General features: G+C 37.7%; 1 protein-coding gene across 1 annotated transcript; it reads left to right on the top strand.

Annotated features, from left to right (window-relative positions):
* Positions 1 to 1,662: 1,662 nt before the first annotated feature.
* CHORDC1 (cysteine and histidine rich domain containing 1) lies at positions 1,663 to 18,989 on the top strand. Its single transcript, XM_027653207.1, has 11 exons — positions 1,663 to 1,792; positions 6,472 to 6,521; positions 8,488 to 8,544; positions 9,020 to 9,180; positions 9,768 to 9,868; positions 10,818 to 10,876; positions 11,889 to 11,959; positions 12,189 to 12,294; positions 13,130 to 13,249; positions 13,901 to 13,963; positions 14,493 to 18,989. Exons 1-11 carry the CDS (start codon positions 1,729 to 1,731, stop codon positions 14,634 to 14,636), a joined length of 996 nt encoding a protein of 331 aa, XP_027509008.1. The 5' UTR covers positions 1,663 to 1,728; the 3' UTR covers positions 14,637 to 18,989.
* The last annotated feature ends 5,388 nt before the right edge of the window (positions 18,990 to 24,377 follow it).

Raw genomic sequence — 24,377 nt, forward strand, 5'->3', positions numbered from 1 at the left:
CTGAATTTTTCACAAATACTCTCAGAACAGAAATTAATGCTGCCTCTGCAGAAGCGTAACCTTTTTGCATTGCACGAAGACAAAAAATGTTGGCTCCTTCTGAAACAGAAGTAGGCTTGCTCAGTAGGGATGAAATGCAACCGCAGTCAGAGAAACAGCACAAAACTTATTTTATGGATATAGATCACACTTTTATTCTCATGTGGTACTTTCACTTTAAGGGAACCAAAGAAATTTCATGTTTTAAGAACAATTCCTGACCTTACGGTAATGATGCACACACACCTACTTCAATTATGGAACATTTCATCAATCTTCTACTTAGAATGTAAGGTATCTAACAAACAGGAATAACTTAAATGCTTTTTACATAGAAAGGGAAGCATTCTTACGTCTCCTCGTTCTTTCCAAATTCATATCACCAATTGTATTTATACACTAAAATGCTTCTGCTAACTAGCAAGAGAGGTGGGGGGGGGGGGGTTTCTGCTTGAAACTAAGCAGTTTATCCTCCCAGACTTACAACAGGCCTCAGTGGGAGCTGCAGATCAGAAGTGAACACTTGGTATTGGATGGCTCAAATGAATGTATATCTTTCTGTGAGACACAGATAAAGAAGCACATGGAGGGTATCACACAAAAACTTACAAGATCCAGAAGTCCATGGCTACATTGGAAGTAGTCTCCTGATTACCCTTTTTGCATCCTTAAACACCGAATAAAAAAGCACTTTCTTGGAATCAATTCGCTCATTCTTTGAGCATGTGCTTCAGGATTTGTTGTATGTTGTATGAACAGCTACACAATTCTATTTTATTTTAAAAGCTGTGCAGTTGACATCTAATTAGGAGAAATCAATTTGTATTTGCATGTAGAAGTGTAGCTAGCTACAATTATTCTATGCACAAGAGTATGTAGTGACAGGACAAGGGCTTCAAACTGAAAGGTTTAGATTCCATATTAGGAAAAAAAAAAATTACTGTAAGGGTGGTGAGGCAATGGAACAGGTTGTCCGGAGAAGCTGTGGATGTTCCATCCCTGGAAGTGTTTAAGGCCAGGCTGGATGGTGCTCTGAGCAACCCTGTCGAGTGGCAGGTGTCCCTCCCCATAGCAGGGCATTGGAACTGGATGATCTTTAAGCTCCCTTCCAGCCCAAAGCATTCACTGTTTTTATAAACAACCTATTTTAATACTCCAGGTAAGCTGGCACACTATAGAGAATACATAAATTGGTCAGCAGCACCCAGGGAGACCTAGGCTAACTTTCAGGGAACTAAGAGAACATAAAATAGTATTTTTCATAGTAGTTTCTGACTATTCTGTGCTTCTGTGCAAATGAGGCAATCATTCAATACACACACACACAAGTATGTATTTTAAGTCAATCTCACACGCATCGTAGGCATTTAAGAAGTAAGCGTTCGTCATTTCCTAAAGAAAAAAAAAAATGCCCGAGGCCCAGCACCCCCGCATCAATCGACCCAGCCCCGGTCCCAGGCTCAGGTACTCTGCCGGCGGGCCCGGGGGTTCCGGCAGCAGCGCCTGCGCAGCCGTGCCCGCCCGCCCCCTGCTTCCCCCGAAGCTTCGTGAAGATTCCGGAAGGCTCCGGCCGGCTCTTTCCTCCGAGGGAGCCACCGCCCCGCCCCCGGCGCTGCTCCTTCCTTCCTTCCTTCCGTCCGGCGCCCCACCGGGCTCCGCGCTCCCGAGCCGCGGGGCAGCGCTGCCGCCATGTCGCTGCTCTGCTACAACCGGGGCTGCGGGCAGCGCTTCGACCCCGAGAACAACACGGAGGGTGAGAGCGGGGGGGCGCGGGGCGCCTCCCTCGCTGACACTCGCTCAGCGCGGGGGTGCGAGGGGCGGCCTCTCGGAGGGGTCTGCGGGCGGGTCCGAGCGGTGCCCGCCGCGCTCGGTGTCCTGGCCGGCGGCGGGAGCGCCGTGGCGGTGCGGGGCTGTCACCGCGCCCGCGGGGCAGGGCAGGGCAGGGCAGGGAGAGCCGCGGCCGGCGGGGTGCGCGTCCCTCCGCCCCGCCCGCCTGGGCACACTCGTGTTGTCGTATGGGGCTTGCTGCCGCTTCAGGGGTCGGGGCTGTCCCGGCTCTGTACATCGCTGTCATATGGTCTAAAGGGAAAAGCTGGAGGCCCTGAGCAACAGAGGCTTTTCTGCTGAGGATCTCTGTGGGTGTTGTATGCATAGCAGCTACCAGCGGCTTTTTTATTATTTTTTTTATTATTTTTAGTTCTAATGTGCGGACTTGCAGCAGGTAATTAAATGTATCTTAATATGTATCTTAATGACACATGTGTCTGCTTTGCCAAGTGCCTTGAGCGCCTGAGGTGCTTCCCTTGTGTGTACTGGGAATGCAGTACCTGGTGAAACATCTTTAAAGCTCAGTCATTTGACGTTTCATAATTCCGCAGAGGCTGCAAAAGGGTGATCTGAGTTTTCAGTAGGCTTGCCCTAACCTGATTCGTAGAGTAACTCTGTAGGCTGAATTTCTAGAATACCCTCTTTGCGTTAGTTTAATTTTTAGTGATCAACAGGATTAGAAATTGGCTAGAAGTGTTCTAGACTGTGCATTTTCCATGATTAAGACCCCTCAATAAAGTGTGTTTATTTTTTTGAGCTAAGTATTTCCAAAGAGTAGGGCAGCATACTGAGCAGGACTTGCTAATGTTAGTAACAACAAAAACAGGCACAGTTGTGGAATGCTTCCATTTAGTGATCTCTTCCACCACCATCCCTACACCCTTTGCCCTAAAAGACAAAGCAGATAGGGGTATTTATAATAAAAAGTCTTCTTGGGGCTTCATCACACATACTCATTGTAAAAAGAACAGTTTTTTATGACGTATTCTTGTGTTTGTGATCAAGTGCTAACTGTGGTGCTTGGAATGGGGAAAACAATTTCTTGAGATGAAGTTTGTTTTGATAAGTGACTAGAACAGTTACTGTGTCCTAGCTTAAGCAATTATAAAGTTAATAAACATAACATAGTTATTCACAGATCACTTCAGAAAACCAAGCTTTATGTTTTCTGTAGCAGTAGAGTGATTATAACTTCTTTAATCCCTAAACTGCACCAAAGTCAATGGGATGATAGCTACTTAGACGTCTAAATCCACATTTAACTGTGTAATGCAGTCAAGTTCAAATGTTTGGTTTTATTTCAGAACTGTGTTTGCCTTTACCTTTAAAGTTTTGTGGTGTTCAAAGCTTACATGTGTTAAACCAAAATACAAATCCCTTTAATGAGTTTTGCATTGACATGTTTAGGAAAAAAAATATATTATTAGGAAGTTTTCTTAAGTGAATAGGTAGATACTGTGGGTCCAGAAGGCCCCAAAGGTGTTTTGGATCTTTCAGGGGGTTATGTCAGTATTCAACCTGTAGTACAGACATTCCCTTAGTGATGATTGATGTAAGAGGCCATTAATCTTCTCTTCAGAATCCGATGGCTGAAATAATACATTGATGTATTCTCTGTAGAAACTCTCATTGTTACCAAAAAGTGAGCAAGTGGCAACGGGCTGACATGAAGGACTGTATGCCTCTTAAGGAGAGGCAGAAAAAACAGCCTGAGGGAAAGGATTGAAGGTATGTCTGTGCAGTTGTGACTGAGCACACAATTATGAGTTTGTCTGTGGTGTGCCTAGTAAGGTACAAATTTCATGTGTTTTAGATACATTAACAGTATGGATTAACTAGTAGTAAAAGACTTGCACAGTATCTGACGTAGAAGTTATGTTCTAACTTCAAAAGAGATAGTAGGTTTTTAATTTATTTTTTTTTAACCTATGAATGACCATGTGAACATTTTTAATCTGTTTCAAGGCAGATCATATTTTGTCATTAAAACAGTGGTATGAGGTAATACATGCACACATTAGCATTGGTTTAAAAGCAATGCTGCTTTATGACAGTTGAAGATGGTATGCAAAACCAGACTGAAATTGTATATGTCACATGCGCTTGACTCGATTTCTTCACTGCAGTGTAACTTTTTTTGGTATAGGCTGTAATTTTGATTTTTCTTAAAGCAGTTTAATTTGGTCTATTGCCAGACAAGAAGCACATGCTCTTTGCAAGCTGTGTGTAGATAGATACATCATTTCATCCTCAAGAATTCAACAGGCTTTTATTGTAAATACTTCTTAAGTTTGGATGACCCATACAAATTTCTACTTTGACATTTAATAAAACAACTAATAAAGTGCTTAAAGAAATAAGCAAGGATGTAGTGGTAAGATGATTGCAGTGCTTGCACAGTGGGATTGGTTTGGGTATGAAATCAGCATTAAAAAAGCCCCAAACAGGCAACAACAAAAACTTGAAAAACTGTGGTACTTGGGTGTCCAAAAATTATCTGAAGGTGAGAGAAAATGGCTTGCTTTGAAATAGTTTTGTTTTTCCTAGTTAAGGAAAGTTATTAATGACAGTGGAGAGGCAACTTGATTTATTTTTTACTTTTTTTTTTCAGTGAAAAATGTAAAATAGAACATGCTTTTAAGTGTGCGGGTGACCATCGATGTATATCCTAATTTTCCAGTTTTCCCCACAGTCTGAGATGGGATCCTTCTATGAATGTAAACTTCTCTCAGATAAGAGTTGTTGGACTCGCTGTGAGTGAAAATGAGTTGATGTTTTACTGTTATTCAATTACTGTACTGCTCCCTCTAGGACGGAGAATGGTCAGAATGCTTAGCGGAAAAATCCCAGTGCCTTTGTGTGAGGCATTGCAGAACTCCTCGTCTCGGCATCTTCTGTTGTGGAGCATGCCTGGCCCTCATGAAATAGCAGCCAAGGGGGCTTTTCATTTACTCTATGATGTACCTCCTGCAGAGCAGGCTCCAGGGAGCAAGGAAGAAGGATTGGCATTGGTCGTATGGACAAACAGACACTTCTCTGCATCTGAGCTGGAGAAGAGCTGTCTCTGAGTTAATCAACCATAAAATGGTTTTAGTCTCTAAAACGGTTGCAAGTGATTAACAGCAGCTCTGTCATTGAAACCCACATGCTTGTGAGGAATTGGAAATAGTCATTTAAGTCTTCTAAATCAGAAATAATCTTTGCTACAAACAGAGCTCATTTTTACTCTCATGATGTTTCTGATGACATACTGTCATACTTTTGGAAAAGAATAGCGCTCTTTATACAAAATAACCACATTTTTTTAAATTTTCATCTGAGGTTTACCAGCATTACCTTTTCACCCCGAAACTGAAGGAATTGATAAAAGTTCATGGATGTATTTGTAAATCTGACTGAAGGACCGATGTCCAAAGTATGTGCCTTTTGAATTAAGGTGGGAACTGCTATCTGTCAGACAGTATTACTGCCTTAGACTTAGGCACTGAATATAAAATCAAAGAAAATTATACTGAACAAGATTTCTTTAAAATCTACATATGTATAAAAAAGATGAAAACAATAAAGTTTGGGTTTTGGTTTTTTTTTTCTTTTTAATATTTGCAGGCTGATAATTAATAAAGTTATTTATCACTTTTCTCTTTTGCTTCCTACTATGTGCAGTTGCAATATTTTTCACTCTGGTACTTTATGGAGGCTTATCATAAAATTGTTTATTTCACTTTTAATTTTAGCTGTTTCTAACAAATACAAAAAATTTTGGTTTAAGGGCTAGAAAATGGCTGGTGTTTCCCATTGCTTTTAGAGTCAGGTCAATAAAATACTATGCATGCAATAAATGTCAAAGAGAAGTTATATAATCAGAGCAATTATATTGCACCTAAAAGGAATACATAAGTAAAAAGGAACAGCTGTGTGATGTTGATAAACATCTATGAAGATCAACACTTTCATTAATGAAGGTTGTGTTTCAGTGTAGTGTTTGTACAGAACCATTAATAATTAATAGTATTGATGTGTCAAAATTGTGTACATGGAAGGCTAGCCTTTGGGTTTAAGTCTTTAGGTGACCTAGGATACTGCAAACATTGAAAAAAGAACAAGCTAATCATCATGGATAAGATCATGAACTTAAGATTTGTGTTAAAAGAGAATTTTTGACAGAGTGCTTCTACATAGAAAGCTCTGATCGGGTGCAAGTAGATGTATTCGATGCTGTAAACCAGTACTTTCTGTCTGTTGGGTGGCCATAGGTCACCTTTTTACTTCTGCTGAATTACCCGTAAGGACTGATTATTGGTGAAGGCCAGGGGTGGTCCATAGAAAGTTTTCTTGTTCCATAGGGAGGTAAAAGTTTGTCATAGATGCCTACTTTCTAGTTGGTGATGTATAATACAGAAGAAACAAAGTCCTGATTATTTAGGTTTGCTTCATACACTCAGAAAATTTGTTTTCTGGAATCTGCATTTTCCTTAGTGCACTTGGGGAAGCTGGACAGCTGATAGCATACACGAATTACAAGTGTGAAATTTTTGCTGGGTTTGTGATCAGATGAATAGAGATTCTTAGTATGCCTGAATCTTAATAATAGTCTTTTTGTTCTAGATTCATGCACCTACCATCCAGGTGTGCCAGTCTTTCATGATGCTCTCAAAGTAAGTGTGTAACTGTCCTTTTAAGTGTTACATTTATTTCTGTATGTGTAAAACAGTGTGCTGCTTTTCCTTTTTAACTCCAGATCTTTCTGTGTTGAGAAACTGATGTTCAGCCTATCATGTTTGAGCAACCCCATGAAATTGGGAAAGCACACTTACACCTGAAGAAGAAATTAAAAACTCTACTCATGTGGTCTAAATGTCATGCAAGTCTGTATGACATGTTTCCTGTTGATTAAATTTAGGTGTCTCAACAGTTTAATTAGGTCCTCTGAATAGGTCTGTGGAGCCATTGAGAAGGTGTCATACTCTCAGTTAATTAACCTGCTTGGAATTCAGACCAGGTGCTTGTGGTCTAATGTGGCTAAAGCTCTAATGTGTGTATGACATTTGTCTACCTTAAAAAACCGTCGTGTTCATTTAATCAGCCAGATGAGAATGTTGGTTGAGTCTGGTTACCCATGCCTCTGATGCAGCTGTCTAGGATTCTTGGGCTACCTCTTCAATGGTGAATGTACCTGTGACTGGTCTCCAGCACTTAGGCCAGCTGGACAGCCCATATTTGGTTTTGTGCTAAACTGTTTTCCTACTTTAGGATCTACTGATTGCATCCAAAGTGAGACACAACTTCCAAAACAGTACTGGAAATCATTCTAAGAATTTAATTGTGTATAGTCAGAAATGTGGTGTCCAGAAATGGAGCCTGGCACTTTTTACTGTATTAATACAAAGGTAGCCTAAGTGACCTTTCTTAGAACACTGAACTGCTGTTTGACTGAGCTTTGGAGCAAGATTTTTTTCTTGGTATTTAGGAACTGCTTCTACTGGCAGTGCATCTCAGTCCACAATGTGATGTCTTTTGACCTCATAAAAGCTTCTGCATATATGCTGGGCAGCGTGTTTTCTGCAAGCTATTGCTTATATTGCAGTACACGACTGCGGAATTGGCCATTGTGTGTCACTGGCAAATTGGGACAAATGCTTTGAGATTAAATATGATCCAATTACTTAGACTATGGCAATTTCTTTTTATAAAATTATAGTTGTGCTCATAGCACAGTACATAAATGTTCTACATAATTATAAAGACAGAAATTATACAGTTGCCTCAAAAGCTTATGTTTACTCCCTCTTTCTCTTGTAGATGCACTGTTTATAAAACACTTTTCCCCTTCTCCTTATCCTATTTCTTGTCCTAATTAAAAATTTATCATAATTTCACATGAGCATTTTTCCTCCTGCTATGAATTCTAGATAATCTAAGAGGGCAAGGTGAACCTTTTGTCTCCTCGACTGTGGAAATGGTTAATATTTTGAGGATATTTTAGAACCACCTACCTGAAACCCATCATGCCATACCGTTTAAGCTTTCACAGTGGTGGTGCATTAATCAAACTGCTGCCTTTAATAAGGTTCTTTGAGTTCTAAGATACATTATTCACAGTGGCAAGACAATTTTCTCTAAAATTGGATTTCTGGTTTATGTAATAAAAAGTACCCTTGACTGATGTAGTTAGATGACAGTACAATACACATATCCAGCTTTGTTGGAAAATAAGCAATTGAAAGATTTGACTAGGGCTCAGGGAAAGAAAAAAATGCCTGTCATTTTAGGAAGAGGGCCTTTACTTGGACCACAGGTGAGCCTAGTCTCAGGTATAGTATTTGTTTGCTTACATGTTACTTTTTGAGATAAGTAACATTTCTGTTTTGTGTTGTACGGAGTTGACACCTAACTTGTCATGGAAGTGTTGCCTCATGTTTACTGAACTTGTTTAAGGCAACACAAGTGAACTAGAAGTTCCAACTGTAACACATTTTTCTGGCTTTTAAAAATGCAGATCATATTGTCCATTGAAGGGAAAAAAATAATCTCTAGTCATGATGTGCCATATCTTGTAAAGTAATATAATTAATATTGTATGGTAGTCATGCTTGTTTTGTTTTTATTCCAAAATGTTTATAGGGTTGGTCATGTTGTAAGAGAAGAACAACAGATTTTTCTGACTTCTTAAGCATTGTGGTATGTAATCAGGATTATTTACAATTTGTATATGTCAAATGACAGTGATTAATATTAAATGGTACATGTGCTTACATGTTTTAAATTTGCCTACTTTTGTTAAAAGTGTCTTAGCTCTTACATGCACCATTTTTTTTTCATGTAATGCTGAAGTTGTCTCATTTTCAAGCTTTAGTGGTTATAATTATCTAAATAGGTTTTAATAGAACTACTTGCCAATAATGAAGGAGGGTCAGTATTGTTTGCTGCTTTACTTGATTACAGAAAGTATACATTTTTCTTTTAACTTGTGTCCAAATGAGGATATTTTCCACTTTGGCTCCAAGGGAAATCCCACAGCTAATGTTTAGAGTGGGCTAGAGGAGAAGATGGAGCTGAAGAAATAAGTCAAGAAAACTTGTTGCAGTTTTCATTAATTTTTAATTGTGCACACAAACTACACTGCATCTATATAATCATATACTTTCCACAATAGGGCTGTACAAAGGGTCTCCATAACAGTGAGAAACCTCCTGAACCTGTTAAACCAGAAGTCAAAACTACCTCTGAACGGAAGGAGCTATCTGAACTGAAACCCAGATTTCAAGAACACATAATTCAGGCACCAAAACCATTGGAAACAATTAAAAGACCAAGGTACAGTGTATGAAACTAAGTTTTCCAAATTTGTGGTTAGTTGGGCAAGTTAAAACTCACTTGGTTATAGAGTGTTGCACTTTTCGTATAGTGTAAAAATCCCCAAATTAACCTTAAAAGAGCTTGTGTGGTAGCAGTGATGATGTTATCTCAGACTTCAAAATGAGATAAAAGAATTCTGGTTATGACAAGGAAGTCCTGGATCTCTCAGTGCTTATCTACACAGGCATCAAAAATTGAAGTCTATAGCCTCATAGCTTAGAATGTCACTGGTAGATGTGTTTAGTGTTTTAAACAGTCATAAAAATAATTTTAGGGTGCTTGTATTTAGATTCCTTAATATCTCTGATTTATTTCTATTAATGTAGATTATTTAGCATTTCCTGATAAAAACCAAGACTACCTTCTAAATTTCTAGTCTGTTTTTCCATAACCAGTAAAGATTGGTATTTACAAATTATGTTTGTTTGTTGTTGTAAGGGAGGTATGACAGGAAGAACCTTGTAGAGAGATTAAAAGTTACTACTTTGTCTTTTGTAAATTCTTTTTTCATGAAGCTGACATAAATACATGACCTTTTTTTTTAGCCCAGATGAACCAATGACAAATTTGCAGCTGAAAGTGTCAGCTTCCTTGAAACAAGCTCTTGATAAACTGAAACTGTCATCAGAAAATGAAGGGAAAAAAGGTAAGGATAGAGGGAGGTTAAGGAGGTATATGATGCTAATTGTCACATAAATAAAGGAAATGCTGTTTTATGTTGTTTCTAAAGTGGTAGTTTCATGTAATTATGTTCTAGTTCTTAATAATGTGGGAAATAGCTTCCAGTCCAGGAAATGATGATCAAAATTTAAATATGAATGATGTGAGAGTTAGATGTCAGGAGCAGTATGTTGTCCTTAATGTTATTTGAACTGTGTGTTTTCTGAAATTTCCTGGTTAAAATAGACATACTGGGAACACCCATTTCTGAATAGATGACTGCCAGAGTTTCCAAAAAGTGAACTTTACTCCTACTATTGCAAACACAGTGTCATATAAAGCCTTTCATAAACTGGTGAAATTCATCTGAAGACTAGTTGGTTCTCCCTTGTCTCTTTTTCCTCCTTTTTCTACTCACAGTTTGTTTTGAATTTGGTTCCAGAACTACACTACTGCTTAAGAAAAACTTTCTAATTTCAACCTACGTTAATGGTTATTTTATGCTCTTGTGTTCTTGTGCCAAGCTAATATAGCTCTTTTTTCTCCATGGTATCCCAATTATTTCCTTGTGTGTATTTATAGACAGTAGTTGAAGACTTTTAGGTTCTTCATTTTATAAAACTGAACGAGATGAATGATTGTTTTCTTCCCTTGTGATTGTAATAATGCTCTTAATCATTTTTTTTTTGCCCCACTTAAAATGTGTAAAGGTATAGAACCTAGAATTATATGCATAGGTAATAGTGCTTTTGGAATGTTTGCATAACTTCTGTTTCTTTGTACCTCTCTGGCAGACTTCAGGGCCTGGCAGAAAATAGCTTGAGAGGGAGTTTTTTTCTAATATGCTCCTTGGCTCATTTTAGTTCTTAATAAAAGCAAAGTGTTTAGTAGATTATACAATTCAGTTTCTATTTTCTGTATTATTCTGTTTACAGAGGAAGATAGTGATGAAATCAAGATTGGGACGGCATGTAAAAATGCAGGCTGTTCAAAAGTAAGTGGTTCAGTTCTACTCTTAAACCAAGCTGCTAAACTATTAAATGGCCAGTTCTATTTTTTTGTGTTCTACAAGTTGATTTGGAAAAGGCACAAGGTCCATTGGGTTTAAAAAGTGAACACTGATAACACGCTTCAGTATGGACAAATGTGTGTTGTTTTCAGTAAGTCAAAGATAGCATTTTTTTAAGCCTGTCCCGAACTTTTAATTAGTAAACTTGCCAAATCCGTGGTACTAATGTGTTTCAACTTAAAATGTTAAATATGATGTTAGTGAGAGGTAGTGTACTGATAACGCTTGAGGATCTGTGAGGATCTGTAGAAACATCTACAGATCTTATCAGTTAATGCTTCCTGCCAGAAGAATCAAAAAGTCAGTGTTTTAACTCTTTAACGCCAACATTAGTTGTTATATTACATAGTCATTTGAAGTGAAAGTTTTTTACACTTGACGCCCTTGTGTTGTACAGAACGGGACAGTAGGGTTTAAATAGGTATTCCATTGATCACCTGACAGATTTTGGATTATCTACTGAAGATCTGGTGGGAGGAGAATTTACAGCAGTCTTTGGGTTAGGAAGAACTAATCTGATACTCAGTGGCTAAGTTGTATGTTGTTTACTTCATTTTGAGAATCCGTGTGTTTTATGAATGATAAATTTAATTTATTTACCAGTTAAGTTCTTGTTTGCTTTGAATATTCAGAGTACTTTTAAGATAGGTATCTCCAAAGATCTAAAGTGACCTTTATGAGCATAGATGGTGTCACCATTGATGTCAGTGCTATTGCACTAATACAAAGTACAGCTTCCTAGCAGTGCCAGGGAACCTTCTGTGAATGAAAGTTAAATGGCTACTTTGAACATCTAGGACAGGCAATTAGATTTAGATTATTTACCGAAAAGCTTTTTAGTGCTTTGTTCAGTGTTTCTGTTGTATGTTGGTTTGGTTTTTTTCCTTTGGTCCAAATCCTGTAACAGTAACACACTTTAACTTACTTGTTTTACTAGACATACGAAGGACCACACAGCACAGAAGAAGTATGTATATACCATTCTGGTGTACCTATATTCCATGAAGGGTTAGTATTCAGTTAACTTCAATTTTTTTTAACTAGTGCGTTATGTCTTCATGCTTTCTTTGTAGATGTTGCCTTGATTTATTTTGTATTACCTGTTCAGTCAAAAATGGCCGTGCCTGAAGAGAGTATACTAAATTAACAGTTAATATCGTGCAAAGGAAAGGTCTTAAGTATTCGTGGTAAATAACGTCCTAAATATTGTTTATTAATTACTTTGCAAACTCTCAAGGATGAAGTATTGGAGCTGTTGTAAAAGAAAAACTTCTGACTTCAATACATTTTTAGCTCAAGAAGGCTGTGCAAGAGGAGCACATGTATGGACTAAAAAGGATGCGGTAAGAAACACTGAGATTGCTCTCTGTAGCTGACTGTTCTGAATTTTGAATACTGAAACGTAGTGTGTAGCTTGCTTGAGTTATTACTGTAGTTGAGCTATTACAAATTACTGCCTCTGAAATATTGTGGACAGCAGAATAATTGAAAAATGCAGTAGAAAGTAATCTGTGCAACAGGTATACTTGTAATAGCTACAACTTTTCTTTTTAGTGATGTGTAGTATTACTATTTCATGGTAAAAGTTTTTGGCAACCTCAGAAAAAAAGAGCAGTCTTTTCCATTCTGTTAGTTAAGTAAGTCTGTAGTATTCGATATAGAATACATTCCATATGTATTATTTTTAAGATTAAGATGTCTTTCCTCTCCCAGAGATCATGAAGAGAGCAACCGTACATGTTGTGAGTAAAATAACAGTAAAATAACTGTTCCATTCAAGGGTCGAGTTGTTGTTTAGGTAGGGATGGCAGGGCAGATAAGGTCAGTGAGGTTCCATGGGTAAGGGGCATGGATGGAAGCATCTAAAAATCTCTTTCCATCTAATTTGGATTCTGTTTACACATCTGAAGATTTTTCTGGTCTTCATCTAATTAAGTGTCTTGATTTGGCTACTAATATAACATACAGAGAGAACATCTATTTAGTTTGTAGGTATTTCATTGTAATGTTGGGAACAAACTGAAGAATTACAAAATGAAAAATATTTCCATTCAAGGGTTAAAAAGATATATTTATTGGCTACTAAAAAGTACTGGGCTTTTTTCCTGATTAATATTTTAAAAAATATTCCTGAATATAATGGTGAGTCTTTTTTTCTGTGCCTTTTTCCTTATGCAGGGTAAGAAAGTAGTTCCATGCAGGCATGATTGGCACCAGACTGGAGGAGAAGTGACTATTTCTGTGTATGCTAAAAACTCTGTTCCTGATCTGAGCTATGTGGAAGCAAATAGCACAATGGTGAGGATCTACCTTAAGATCAGCAACTTTAGGATAGGAAAATCTGCTCAGACTTTATTTTCAAGGCAGAGGTAGCACAAGAGTCTTTTTTGAGTAATGACTTTTTCTTGGCATTTTTGTTTGTTCAAGTATGTATAGCTTGCTTTTTTTTTTTCCCCTTCTGTTTGGACATTTGGATTTTAATGTGTGGCTTTTTAAAAGCTGCAATGCAATATACCAAAAATGAACAAACCCTTTAATTTTACTTCTGCAGTTAAAACCCAAGCGTCATGGATTTGCATCACTGTATGTGTAAATAATTATGGATTAATAGTTTAATTGTATTTGACTTAACGTAATTTAATATCATTCTTCATTGTATCCTGTTTCACAGCTAGTCATATTAAACAAGTGTTAAAGTGCTTCTCTGATTTGTAAATCATGCACTGGGAGAAAATTATACAGCTACCAGTGGCCACTATTGACTATGTTAATGTATCAGAATCTGTTAAAATAAATACTTACTTCAGTTTCTGAGGAACAGTTTGATCACTTTGATCATTGTGGGATCCAAGTCTTAACATGGTATATTTTGATTCAACATGCTTGAGATGTCAAATGTTTTATTAACCTGATAACATTTTCTAATTTTCTGTTGTTTTTCCTGTTAAGGTAAATATGCATATTGTATTTGAAGGAGAAAAGGAATTTCATCGCAGTGTGAAGTTATGGGGAGTAAGTATAGGAATAATTTATCTATTAAAAAAACAAACAGTAAAGCGCACACACACAAAAAACCAAAACAGAAAAAACAAAAGACAAACCTTTAGCTTCTTCTCTATCAAAATGATTTGGCTTTCCTTATTACTCTGTTTATTGAAAGAAATTCAGTTGCATGTCATTCAGTAATTACATTTAAATCTGAACGTAATGCCCCAGGTGTGGCATCATAATTGATGCTGGCGCAGAAGGTGACCTTCCAAGGTCCTTTCTGATTACAACACCATTGCAGAAAACCCTTGACGCTGTATAGTTGTGTGCTTACATATATGTTAGCCAGTGTTAGATGTGCAGTGGCAAGTGATTGTGCCATTAACATTCCATAGCTTGGGATTGGGAAGACCTGACTTTACAAGATACCAGAGGGATCTCCATCTACCTAAGTGCTACTGAAATTTAGTGATGAGGTACTCCCTAACTTAATTCCCAGATATCTGGCAGTCTGTTTCTTAAATTGAAGAGTGAAATATATTTTCTGTTCTAGGTAATTGATGTAAAGAGGAGTTATGTGAACATGACAGCTACAAAGATTGAGCTCACTATGAGAAAAGCAGAGCCCCTGTTATGGGCAAGTCTTGAATTACCAATATCTGACACACAACCAAAACAAGAGAGTTCGGATCAATAACGATTCCAAGAGACAAGTTATTTCCCGTTATGAAGTGGTGACTTGCTACTGTAATCAAATATTTAACTTTTATATAGATTTTTTTTTTAAATGCTAGAGCATATGTTCCCTTCTACAAAGAACTTTGACGCACAGTAAATGGGGGTGTAAACTTGAAGCGTAATAGCTATTTCTCCTCTTGCTCCCGTGAGTATATTTATGCTAGATGAAGTGTCTCCATGGGAATTTAGAGTAAAAGAGCTATTGCCCTTTGCTTGCAACCTTACCTACCATGCACTGACTATCCCAGTAGATATCCCACTGACTATCCCAGTTCTCAGTTCACAGTGTGTGTGTTAGTTTTTCAGCTGATCGGTTTAGACTTGATGTACTCGGTAGCCCATGTTAAATTCAACACTGTTCATTCTGAAGCATACAGTAACATGGATACAAAAATCTGAGTTTGGTTAGCATGCAGTTCTACATCTGGAATAAAAGGTTACATAAACATAATATGAAATAACACTTATAGACTTGGGATTTTGTCTTCTGAAATGAACATTTGTTTCAATGCCTGTTGGCTATGGAGGGATGGAGTAAATGATATTTGCTGAGGATTTCAGTACTTACTGACTCTTGCTGTCTTTCATGTATAAAAGCAGGAGATCAGGTTAAAATGAAAAAAAAAGTTGGTGAGAAGGGATTTTTTTTTTTTTTTTACTCCTTTGTTATTTGAAGGGTTAAATATAAAAGCGAATGGACAGTGAAATGGCTGGATAAATTAGCATTTCAGCTGTGAAGAGTACACAAACAGCAGACTATTGTAAAATTACCAAAGTGCTGTATATGTTTGACGATCTTCAGAATGTGTATTCTGTCCAATTCTACAATTTTCAAAATCTCAAGACTTTCTTCAGAGTAGGTGGATATGTGCAGTATGAAAAACCAGGACACACTGTAGGTTTCTTGAGAAAATTATTTCCATATAGATAGATTTTAACTTTGAGTATGGTAATCTAAGAATTTCATTTATCTACAGGATATATCTTAGGAGAAACAACAAGCTTTAAAATTTCTGTCTCAAATTTTAATTGTACCTTTGAATTAAAATATTTTTAAAAAATATTATTTCCTTGAACAGACTGTAATTACAAATCAAGACCTTATTTTTGTTTTCAGTTCTTCATCAATAAAGATATGTGGCTGAAAACAGGATAGTTGTAAAGATGAGATTTTTATCCAAACAGCAACGCACACAGTAATATTGCTTTCTCTTTCTGCTTGGAATATTTTCTTAATTTCGGCTTGCAGCTGAAATGAAAATAACGTTTTCCTATGTAAGTCATACCAAATGCAGATCATTATTTACTGTGCCAAATCTTATATATATATAAACAAGCAGTCCTGTGGACTGTTAAAATGCATGGATACTCATCTACCAGCCTTGGCGGACTTGGCATAATACCAAGAGAAACACAGGACATAGTAAAGGCATTCTGAAGGGAAATATGGATTTTTAAGAATCTTGTTGTTTTGCAATGGGTACAATTTGACTTGAGCTCAGAGTTCTGTCTCTAACAGTACTTGAAGTCCTACTTCATGATTAAAGTAGTAGGAAATACATTACCAAAGAAACCATCCCCAAACACCAAGAAAGTAACACCAGTGATGTATATATGAAATTTGTTTTGGTACTTCTTTACTTTCATTTCAAGATCCTTTTTCCTCATTTACTTGAAGAGAGTGTGGTTACATACTCTCTTGGGCCCCTATTAAAAATTCCAGCTCCAAGTTCTGCTGAATAGATTCTGTTAACCTCTGATTATATTTTTTCCCTCCTCTTTTTTTGTTTTCTTTTAATAAATTTTAAAATGTCAGGTACCATGAAGTGATAGGGTACAAGCTTACAAAAATGTGTGCCTGCCAAGTGATCCTCTGAAGATTAAACAGATATTCCCTGAGGTGTTCTGAACCAACAATTGGAACACTTATTATATAATAGTGAGAACAATCACTTGAGTGGATGAAAAATTCTAGTTAACTGCAGCGACTAGCATGCCATATATGTGTTTGTATGTGCAGAACTCTGAACTTGGAAAACAAAATAAGTAGTGTTTAAATGCCAGGATAAAGTTCTTATTTAAGAAGCAAGTTCAAATGTGCCTATCCATATGGGTATATAAATACCCTAAATATGTTGAAAAAATGTGGAAGACATATTTTCACTTTATTTTCATCTTTACATGCAGTAGGTTTACATGCAGTTTTTAAAAAAACTACAAGGGAAATGGAATTCCTTGGGAAAACAGAATTTCTATTTTTAAATAAGTCATATTCTGTCCTAGTATACTAAACCCTAAAAGGAGAGAAATGTGGATGAGTGGACTGTCAGCTGTTAATACTGCAGGCTTTGGGACCCAGTAACTGTTACACCCTTTCAAACTACATTCTGCTGATAGATGAGTCACCTTGGCCATAAGTAGGAGAAAGTTCCTTTAAACATGGTTCCTCAATTTTGCTTTTGCTTTTTATTCATTTCTTCTACTCTTCTCCTGTTGTTCATACGTTCAGCGCAAAACTCAAGATACTTCAAAAGTTTTATAATGACTTTTCCCATCAGTGGCAGTAAAACCACTTTTAAAATTCACCTGTTTAAAAAAGTAAGAAAACAAACAACCCATAAAAACCCCAGCAGCTTTGATCAGGCAAGAAGATATAGGTTTTACAATAATTACTTAGCTTTCTGCAGCCTGTGATGCTTTTCAGAATAAGAAGATAAACTTTGAGATGGTCTAGACTGCCGTAAGTCTGTTTAACTGCAGTAATTCTTAGCAGGTTTTTAGAACCATATGTCTGCATCCATCATCAAGCTGCAAGAGCTGTTTTCACTGAATTTGGATGTTTTGAACTGTTGTTCACAATAGGCTTGAACACACCAGTGGCTGATCTTGGTATTTCGTGCAGTGACATCTTGACATGAATAGTGGTAGCTGACACTTAGATGGAATATTGTCTTGCCTGTAAATTTTATTAAAAAATGCAGAAAGAAGGTGAGGCCAAATGTGGTGTACTAAACCAGTCATGATACTTTCTCAAAAGCAAGATTTGCAAAGTGATTTTTGATTGTAGGCTTTCACCTAATAATAATGAAACTAAATGGCAAACAAGTATGAACAGGAATACTTGATGTTAAATTTATCCTTTTTTTACGTTTTCAGTTGTGCTGGATTTATCAAGTTGATTAACTTGATACAGTCTAGCTGTATTTTTATAATTAACAAGTCTTTAAAAACTGTGTTTCAGTATGGGTTTACATGTAACACATTTACACAGCATGTTACATGTGTCAGAACTGACTGTCCAGGTGCATATAAAACTTTACCTTCACAATCCCTTTTTAATATGAAAAATTGCATAGATGTACAAGTTTGTGACAGGAATCTTAATCATACCCCTCATGTATAAGCCCATTTTCCTACCTAACATTACACATTTCCTACCTAACATTACATCTCAGGTAACAACTGATGGGATGAGAGGAAATGGCCTCAAGTTGCATCAGGGGAGGTTTAGATTAGATATTAGGAAAAACACTTCATGGAAAGGGTTGTCGAGCATTGGAACAGGCTGCCCAGGGAAGCAATGTAGTCACCATCCCTGCAGCTGTTCAAAAAACATGTGGATATGGCATTTAAGGATGTGATTTTAGTGGTGAACATGGTGGTGGCACTACCTTGACAGTTGGTGATCTTAGAGATTTTTCCAACCTTAACAAGTCTATGATTCTGTGATCTTGTATCTGTAACAATATTTATTGCGGGATCTGGAATTTATGTTTAATGTTAATATACTGTTAAGCACTGGGCTGTTCAGCTACTCTGACTCTTAGGTCATACGTGGCACTGATATAACTTGACCAAAAAATCTTCAATTGGGTGGTATTCTGGATCATGTACATTATCAAGTCACCATTTCAGTAGTTTAGGAATTAGTTTTACTAGGAATTTTGCCTTGGAAAAAAAAAAATCTATGTATTCTACATAATGATGCATTTTTGGCTTGCATTTGTTAAACATGGCATGAGTACTGATTAAATACTGTACCTCTTAATGATTGGTCTTTCCCAATTTGCTACTAAATTTTTTTATCTCTGTTCAGGAAGGAGATCCTTTTTAAAGTAATGTGTCTGGAACACTCTTTTAATGTGGTAATAATTTTACCATTATAAGAATCTTGAATTACGGTTGAAGGGATGGAGATGGCTTTTTGCATGGCTGATTCTGCACATTAATAGAAATTATATTGCAGAAATTAATCTCATATCTTCACGCTCTATTTTTTTTCTAAATGTATTCAATAAAATTCTTATTACATGCTGTTGCATTTGGGGTGTTTTTCTGACTTCTTTTATTATGGGAGAGAACTTCTCTTAGAATTTGCAATGTGATTGTTGAAATAAAATGCAAGTGGGCATTTTCCACGTGTGAGTCTATATAGGAGGGAAACTGCATGTCCAAGGGTTTTTCCCCACCCTGTAGTTTCTTTCTTTGCCTGTTGCTTTCTAACGTAACAGCCCAGTCAGGAAACATGAGTTTTGCAGAAGTTTGAGTAAGTCTGGCTACTTGGGTAGGGGCCTGTCTTGTTCACGGTAGTAGTTCAGTCCGAGAATTTTGAGCTGTCACAAGCTTAGTGGAAGTGGAATAATTCCAAATACAATGTTTGGGCTGTTTCTAACTTTGCTGAAGATATTCTCTCTTTGCTCTTTTTTTTTTTTCCTGGTTTCTTGGAAAAAGAAAGAAGATATATGTCAAAACATCTGGCACTCCCACTGTGTAGAGAAGTGTTGACTTCTTGAGGCCTGAAATTTTCTGTGATAATAAATACTCAGGTTTTCTCAAAGTAGGTATTTTAAACAGAGTTAACCAAGGTGCTGTCACAGACATTGTAAGCTAATCCATGGTTATGGTGACAAATGAGTGTTCATCAAGCAAATTCAGTTTCTTTGAGATTGTGTGCAAAACGAAGGGTAGGTGTTGGGGAGGTAGCAGTGAGGAGGAGAGATGGGCAGTGTGTGGTCCTTCTGTGGTCCTTCTCTGTTGACAGCACAGATTGCAGATCATGTTCCTAAAGTTACCATGTTTCTGTTAACTTCTCAACATTTTGTTTTCCTGACAGAATTACTGTACAGGCCCACTGTGTGTTTGTACTTAGTCCTGTGAGCCCAAGAACGGTGGGGCTGTAGGAACAGGTAATCCTAATGTTTGTGAAATGAGTCAGTCTGTTCAGCTTCACTGATCTACCTGTATGGTGACTGATTCTGGCTATCCAGAAAGGGATCAGGTATTTTTCCAGACAGTGCGCTTGTGCATTAGAAGGAAGCATCGTCTTGATTAAGATATTTTGGTTACCTACTGGAAACAAGTATTTCATAAATTAGTTCCTTCTTAAATTTTAATGGAAGCTGCATTGCAACAAAAAACATTCAAAGCTCTCTGGAGTCAGAGCTGTTACAACCATCTATGAAATTTTTTTAGTACAGAAACTTTGTTCTCTGAAATGTGTTTTAAGCTTATGATAAATATTGATACTACAATATTACTGCTGAATGCCATGCTTGGGAGAAAACTAACCTAATGTGTTTCTGGCCTAATGTGCTTAACCTAATTTGTTCTTCCTTAACTGGAAATAAGGCTTGTGTTTATGGAGCAGAGTTGATACTGTGTGCTTATCTGCCCCAAGGGACTTATTTCATTTTTTTCAAGGACATGCCTTGTAACCAATTTATATCATTGTATACATAAACATTAAATCAAATTTTAAATGTTCTGCCCATAGTGAAAGCAGTTAACATTTGGAATGTCTACTCATGAACAAAACCTACAACAAAGAATCATTCTTTAAGAGTAGCTCTGTGAATTGGAAGCTTGTCAGCGCTTCTGTTACAAATTTTACTTCAATGGATTTTATAAATTAAATGGGATGCTTGTGCTTTCCAAGAGCAGGTAACAACTGTGAAGAAAAGAAATCTGGTAAACTGACAGTTATTGAAATGTTGTTGAAAATAAGCTTTTAAGAGAAGTGCTTTCACATGTTCATAGAAAAATTAAACAATTAATAGAAAATATGTCAAGATTAATACAAAGCAATAACTCCAATTGCAGAACTCCAGTGTTTCACAGTTTTCTCACATCTATTTGTAAGGGTTCACCTCCTTACTGTGTTAGCAGAGTGGCATTGGTCAGCATTTTTTCTTTTGCTGTTATTTCTCCCCAGTGTTTCACTTTACAACACAACCAGTTAAAGTTGTTGCATTTAATATTGAAATGGTGTATAGATGCATGTTGCTTGGAGACTGTGGTGTGGTTGGGACTTGTGCAATGCAAAGTGGCCAAAAACTTCAACATGGTTGAGTGGCAGTACCAAAATGCTGAGTGCATAGTTCTTAAGGTAAAGCATGTGTAATTTTAATGAGTTTTTGCATTTCAGAGTTTTATTATATAATGCGTGTATGTTTTACCTTAAACTGTCCTGTGGGGTACTTAAGTCAGCATAACTTTCCAGGGGTATATTGCAACCTGCAGTGTTGTACATCCTCCTTTTCCTTTAATATATTGCAGGTGTTCTTCACTGAAATTTTAAGTATAGTTGTCTGCAAAATGAGCAGTAGCCATGAGAAAGCTGATAGATTTTGCCAGTGCTTCTCCATATTCTAGTAATTGTGTTGTAGTACAAAACTGAGTATCATGCTGCCTGAAAGGCAGGTGCCGAGTCTTTGAATCCCATGTGAATACCTAGTCCTTGGGCAAGTTACTTTTTATCAGACTGCAGATGACAAGAATATTTGAAAAACCAAAGTCCAGACAGGCTGAATTAGGTGAGCAGGGGTGGTTTGAAGATGTAGAAAGAAAAGCTGGATCCATTTCATCCATTTCTCAGATTTGCCAGGACTAGACACCAAGTGTAAATATGACTATGAATAAGTAGCTTTCCTTAATGATTGTTCTTTCAAAAACTTGGGATTCTCCTCTAAGTAGTCCCTGAATACTGATCTCTGCTCACAGCTCAGTGAATACAGGATTCCCATGGCTGGTGTCAGAGCACGAGTTTTGTTCCAGCTCTGCAGGGTCTGTCTCAGGCATGCCAGGCTTGCTCTGTCTGAGCTTCTCTTCACCTGCCCAGAGCTTTGTTGTGGCTCGTTTGGCTGTTAAAAGTTTTCTCATGACCAAGTGGCTACTGTCTGACTTGTTTTACTTTGTCTCTCAATCTATAGCTGCATGGTGTACATAGATACTGTAGATCCTATAACAAGCAGGTTTTCTGTGTAGAGCAACGTATTTATGATTTCAGCACCACATAGCAGATGAATACCAGTCTGATACAAGCAGGGCCTTGAAAACAGACATGGGATGTGGTGTAGAGGACCAGAGACATGAGATGGTTAGAGAAGGGGCACATGATACCAGAGATCCTGAGAAGAAAAACAGCCCATAAATATTCTAACTGCTTTGTTACTGAACTACTTTGTTACTTTGTTCTTTTATTAATAATAGAGACTAATCATTCTTTGATCACAGTTAAGATTTCAAGCATAGTAACAGTGAACCTGGCTTTACTTATGAAGTGTGTTTCGTTCTGCCCATAAGATGACCTGCAGGATGCTTGTGTTTGATTCCTCTGCCGTGGCAGTGGGTGATGCTATCACTGCTGTCAGTGCTCACACTCCTGCAACTGGAGGTGCCAGGATAATTTGGTATGTGTTGCAGGCTGATGGTAGCTTTAGTGCAGGTGTCTGGGCATGCAGGCTCAGGTGGAAAGAGTATGGAAACATGGCTTTGGAGACAGCTGAGGAAACAAAAGCAGTGCTTTAGTAGGTTAGGGGGGAGGATGTTTGTTCCAGGAATATCTGAAGGGATGAGTGATCTCAGAGAGAGCTAAATCCTCCAGTGCTCAGTGTTCGCAGCTGGCAACGTTTCCTCAGCCTGAAGTCCCGCTTCTTATGGGTTACATGAGTGTGGTGTCACAACAGTCACTGTGTCCAGCAGCTGTGACTTGGGTAGCCTTCTAAAAATACAGCCAAGTTTGGAAGTAATATGGATGGCAGCATCAGGAATACGTCAGCTGCACTCTCAGCAAGCTAGCAAAGCACATCTGGGGAAGATGCCATGTAAACATAGCAAGTCTGTTCTTATCCAATACTCTCCTGTGAAATGTTTTTCTATTATTGCCTCTCCTGTTCTCTCCCTTAATAGCAGGTTGTAACGTGTTTGCAGTTTATTTGAACCAGATTCAGCCCCTCCTCCATGAGGTGCCTAACAAAACACTCTTCCTCCTCCTCCTCTTTCTCCTCCTTGATTCTTTGAGCTTCCCAAGCTGAAGATGTTTTAAAGGTGTAGGATCCATTCGAAGAAGCACTGTGTTGACAATGACAGGAGCTTCCTTGACTTCACAGATTCTAACTGGCACAAGCTACTTTTAGTCTCAGTGGTGTAATGGGAACAATCTTTTACCTTAAAAAAGACTGCTTCCTGAATTCAGCTCCTACTGATTTCTCTAGGGGCGTTTTCTGTGTAGCAGGTGTTGCTCAGTGAGGAATACAGCACTTTGGCTCAGAATAGTGTAGCAGAAACAAGAATTATGTATTTCATTTAATTAATGTTGTCTTCTCTGCTCTGCTGTAGGGAAGTCCATGACGTTCACCATCATTCAGCTTTTTTAATAGCACTCTTAACTGTACACTAAAATCTCATGAATGAAAATAGAGGAATTTAGAAGAAAAAAAACCAGGTCATGCTGAGTATATCCCATTCCTACCAGCTGCAGACAGATCTCCAGCTCCATTTGATACAGTGTCACCTGGAGATTCCAGCACCAAGTGTTATGGATTTCTTTCCAAAGGTAAACCAAAGGCATTTCAACCATAAGAGAATCTGAATCATTGGATCAAAGAAAGGTTTGGGTTAGAAGGGACCTTTAAAGGCCATCTAGTCCAACCCCACTGCCATGAGTAGGGACATCTTCAGCTAGATCAGATTCCTCAGGTCCCTGTCCAACCTCACCCTGAATCTTTCTAGAGATGAGGCATCTACCATCAGTCTGGGCAACTTGTTCCAGTGTTTCTCCACCTGCATCGTAAAAATATTCTTATATGCATCTAATCTAAATTGACCCTCCTCCAGTTTAAAAACATTACCTCCTTTACTATCACAACATGTCCTGCTAAAAAGTTTGTCTCCAAGATGAAATAAGCTTCCTGGCACTGTCCTTTTGAAACTGATTTTGTAAAGAGATGACTGACAGCCCAAATACCCAAGTGATATTTGATTCATCCAAGTTTAATTTTGCCAAATTGTTTTACAGCCTCAGTCACTTTGCAGGCTGAAGGGTCTGTTTTCCCAACTGTAGGATCGACTGATTGCTTCACTCAGCAAGGCTGAGTGAAGGAACTGTGTAAATGGAATTAGGAAAGGACAGAGTAGGTGATCCAGTGTTATCCATTTTTAAGGAGAATCTAAAAAATCCCCTTCCCACACTTTGAAATTATGGGCAGGCGAAGCTACATGAATACAGCAGCCTTTGGGCTGAGGAACATCAGCAGGTGCTTTTTTGCTCATCTGTAGAACAGAAGATTCTGCTCACTGAGGAAGGAAAGGCAGTCGCAGTTCTGAGAAACTGATCCTTTTGATACTGAGAATATGGGATTTTGTGGAAATCAATTAGTATAAGCCATTTATAAGTGCTTTGGTTTCCTTATTTATGAGGGTT

Source organism: Corapipo altera, unplaced genomic scaffold, assembly GCF_003945725.1.
Source record: "Corapipo altera isolate COAL_440 unplaced genomic scaffold, ASM394572v1 0, whole genome shotgun sequence".
In the NCBI taxonomy this organism is placed as follows: Eukaryota; Metazoa; Chordata; class Aves; order Passeriformes; family Pipridae; genus Corapipo; species Corapipo altera.

Coding starts and splice junctions, on each gene's coding strand:
- CHORDC1 (XM_027653207.1), top strand. CDS start 1,729: ATGTCGCTGCTCTGCTACAACCGGGGCTGCGGGCAGCGCTTCGACCCC. Junction 8,545..9,019: donor CTGACTTCTTAAGCATTGTG/GTATGTAATCAG, acceptor TTTCCACAATAG/GGCTGTACAAAGGGTCTCCA. Junction 9,181..9,767: donor GAAACAATTAAAAGACCAAG/GTACAGTGTATG, acceptor CTTTTTTTTTAG/CCCAGATGAACCAATGACAA.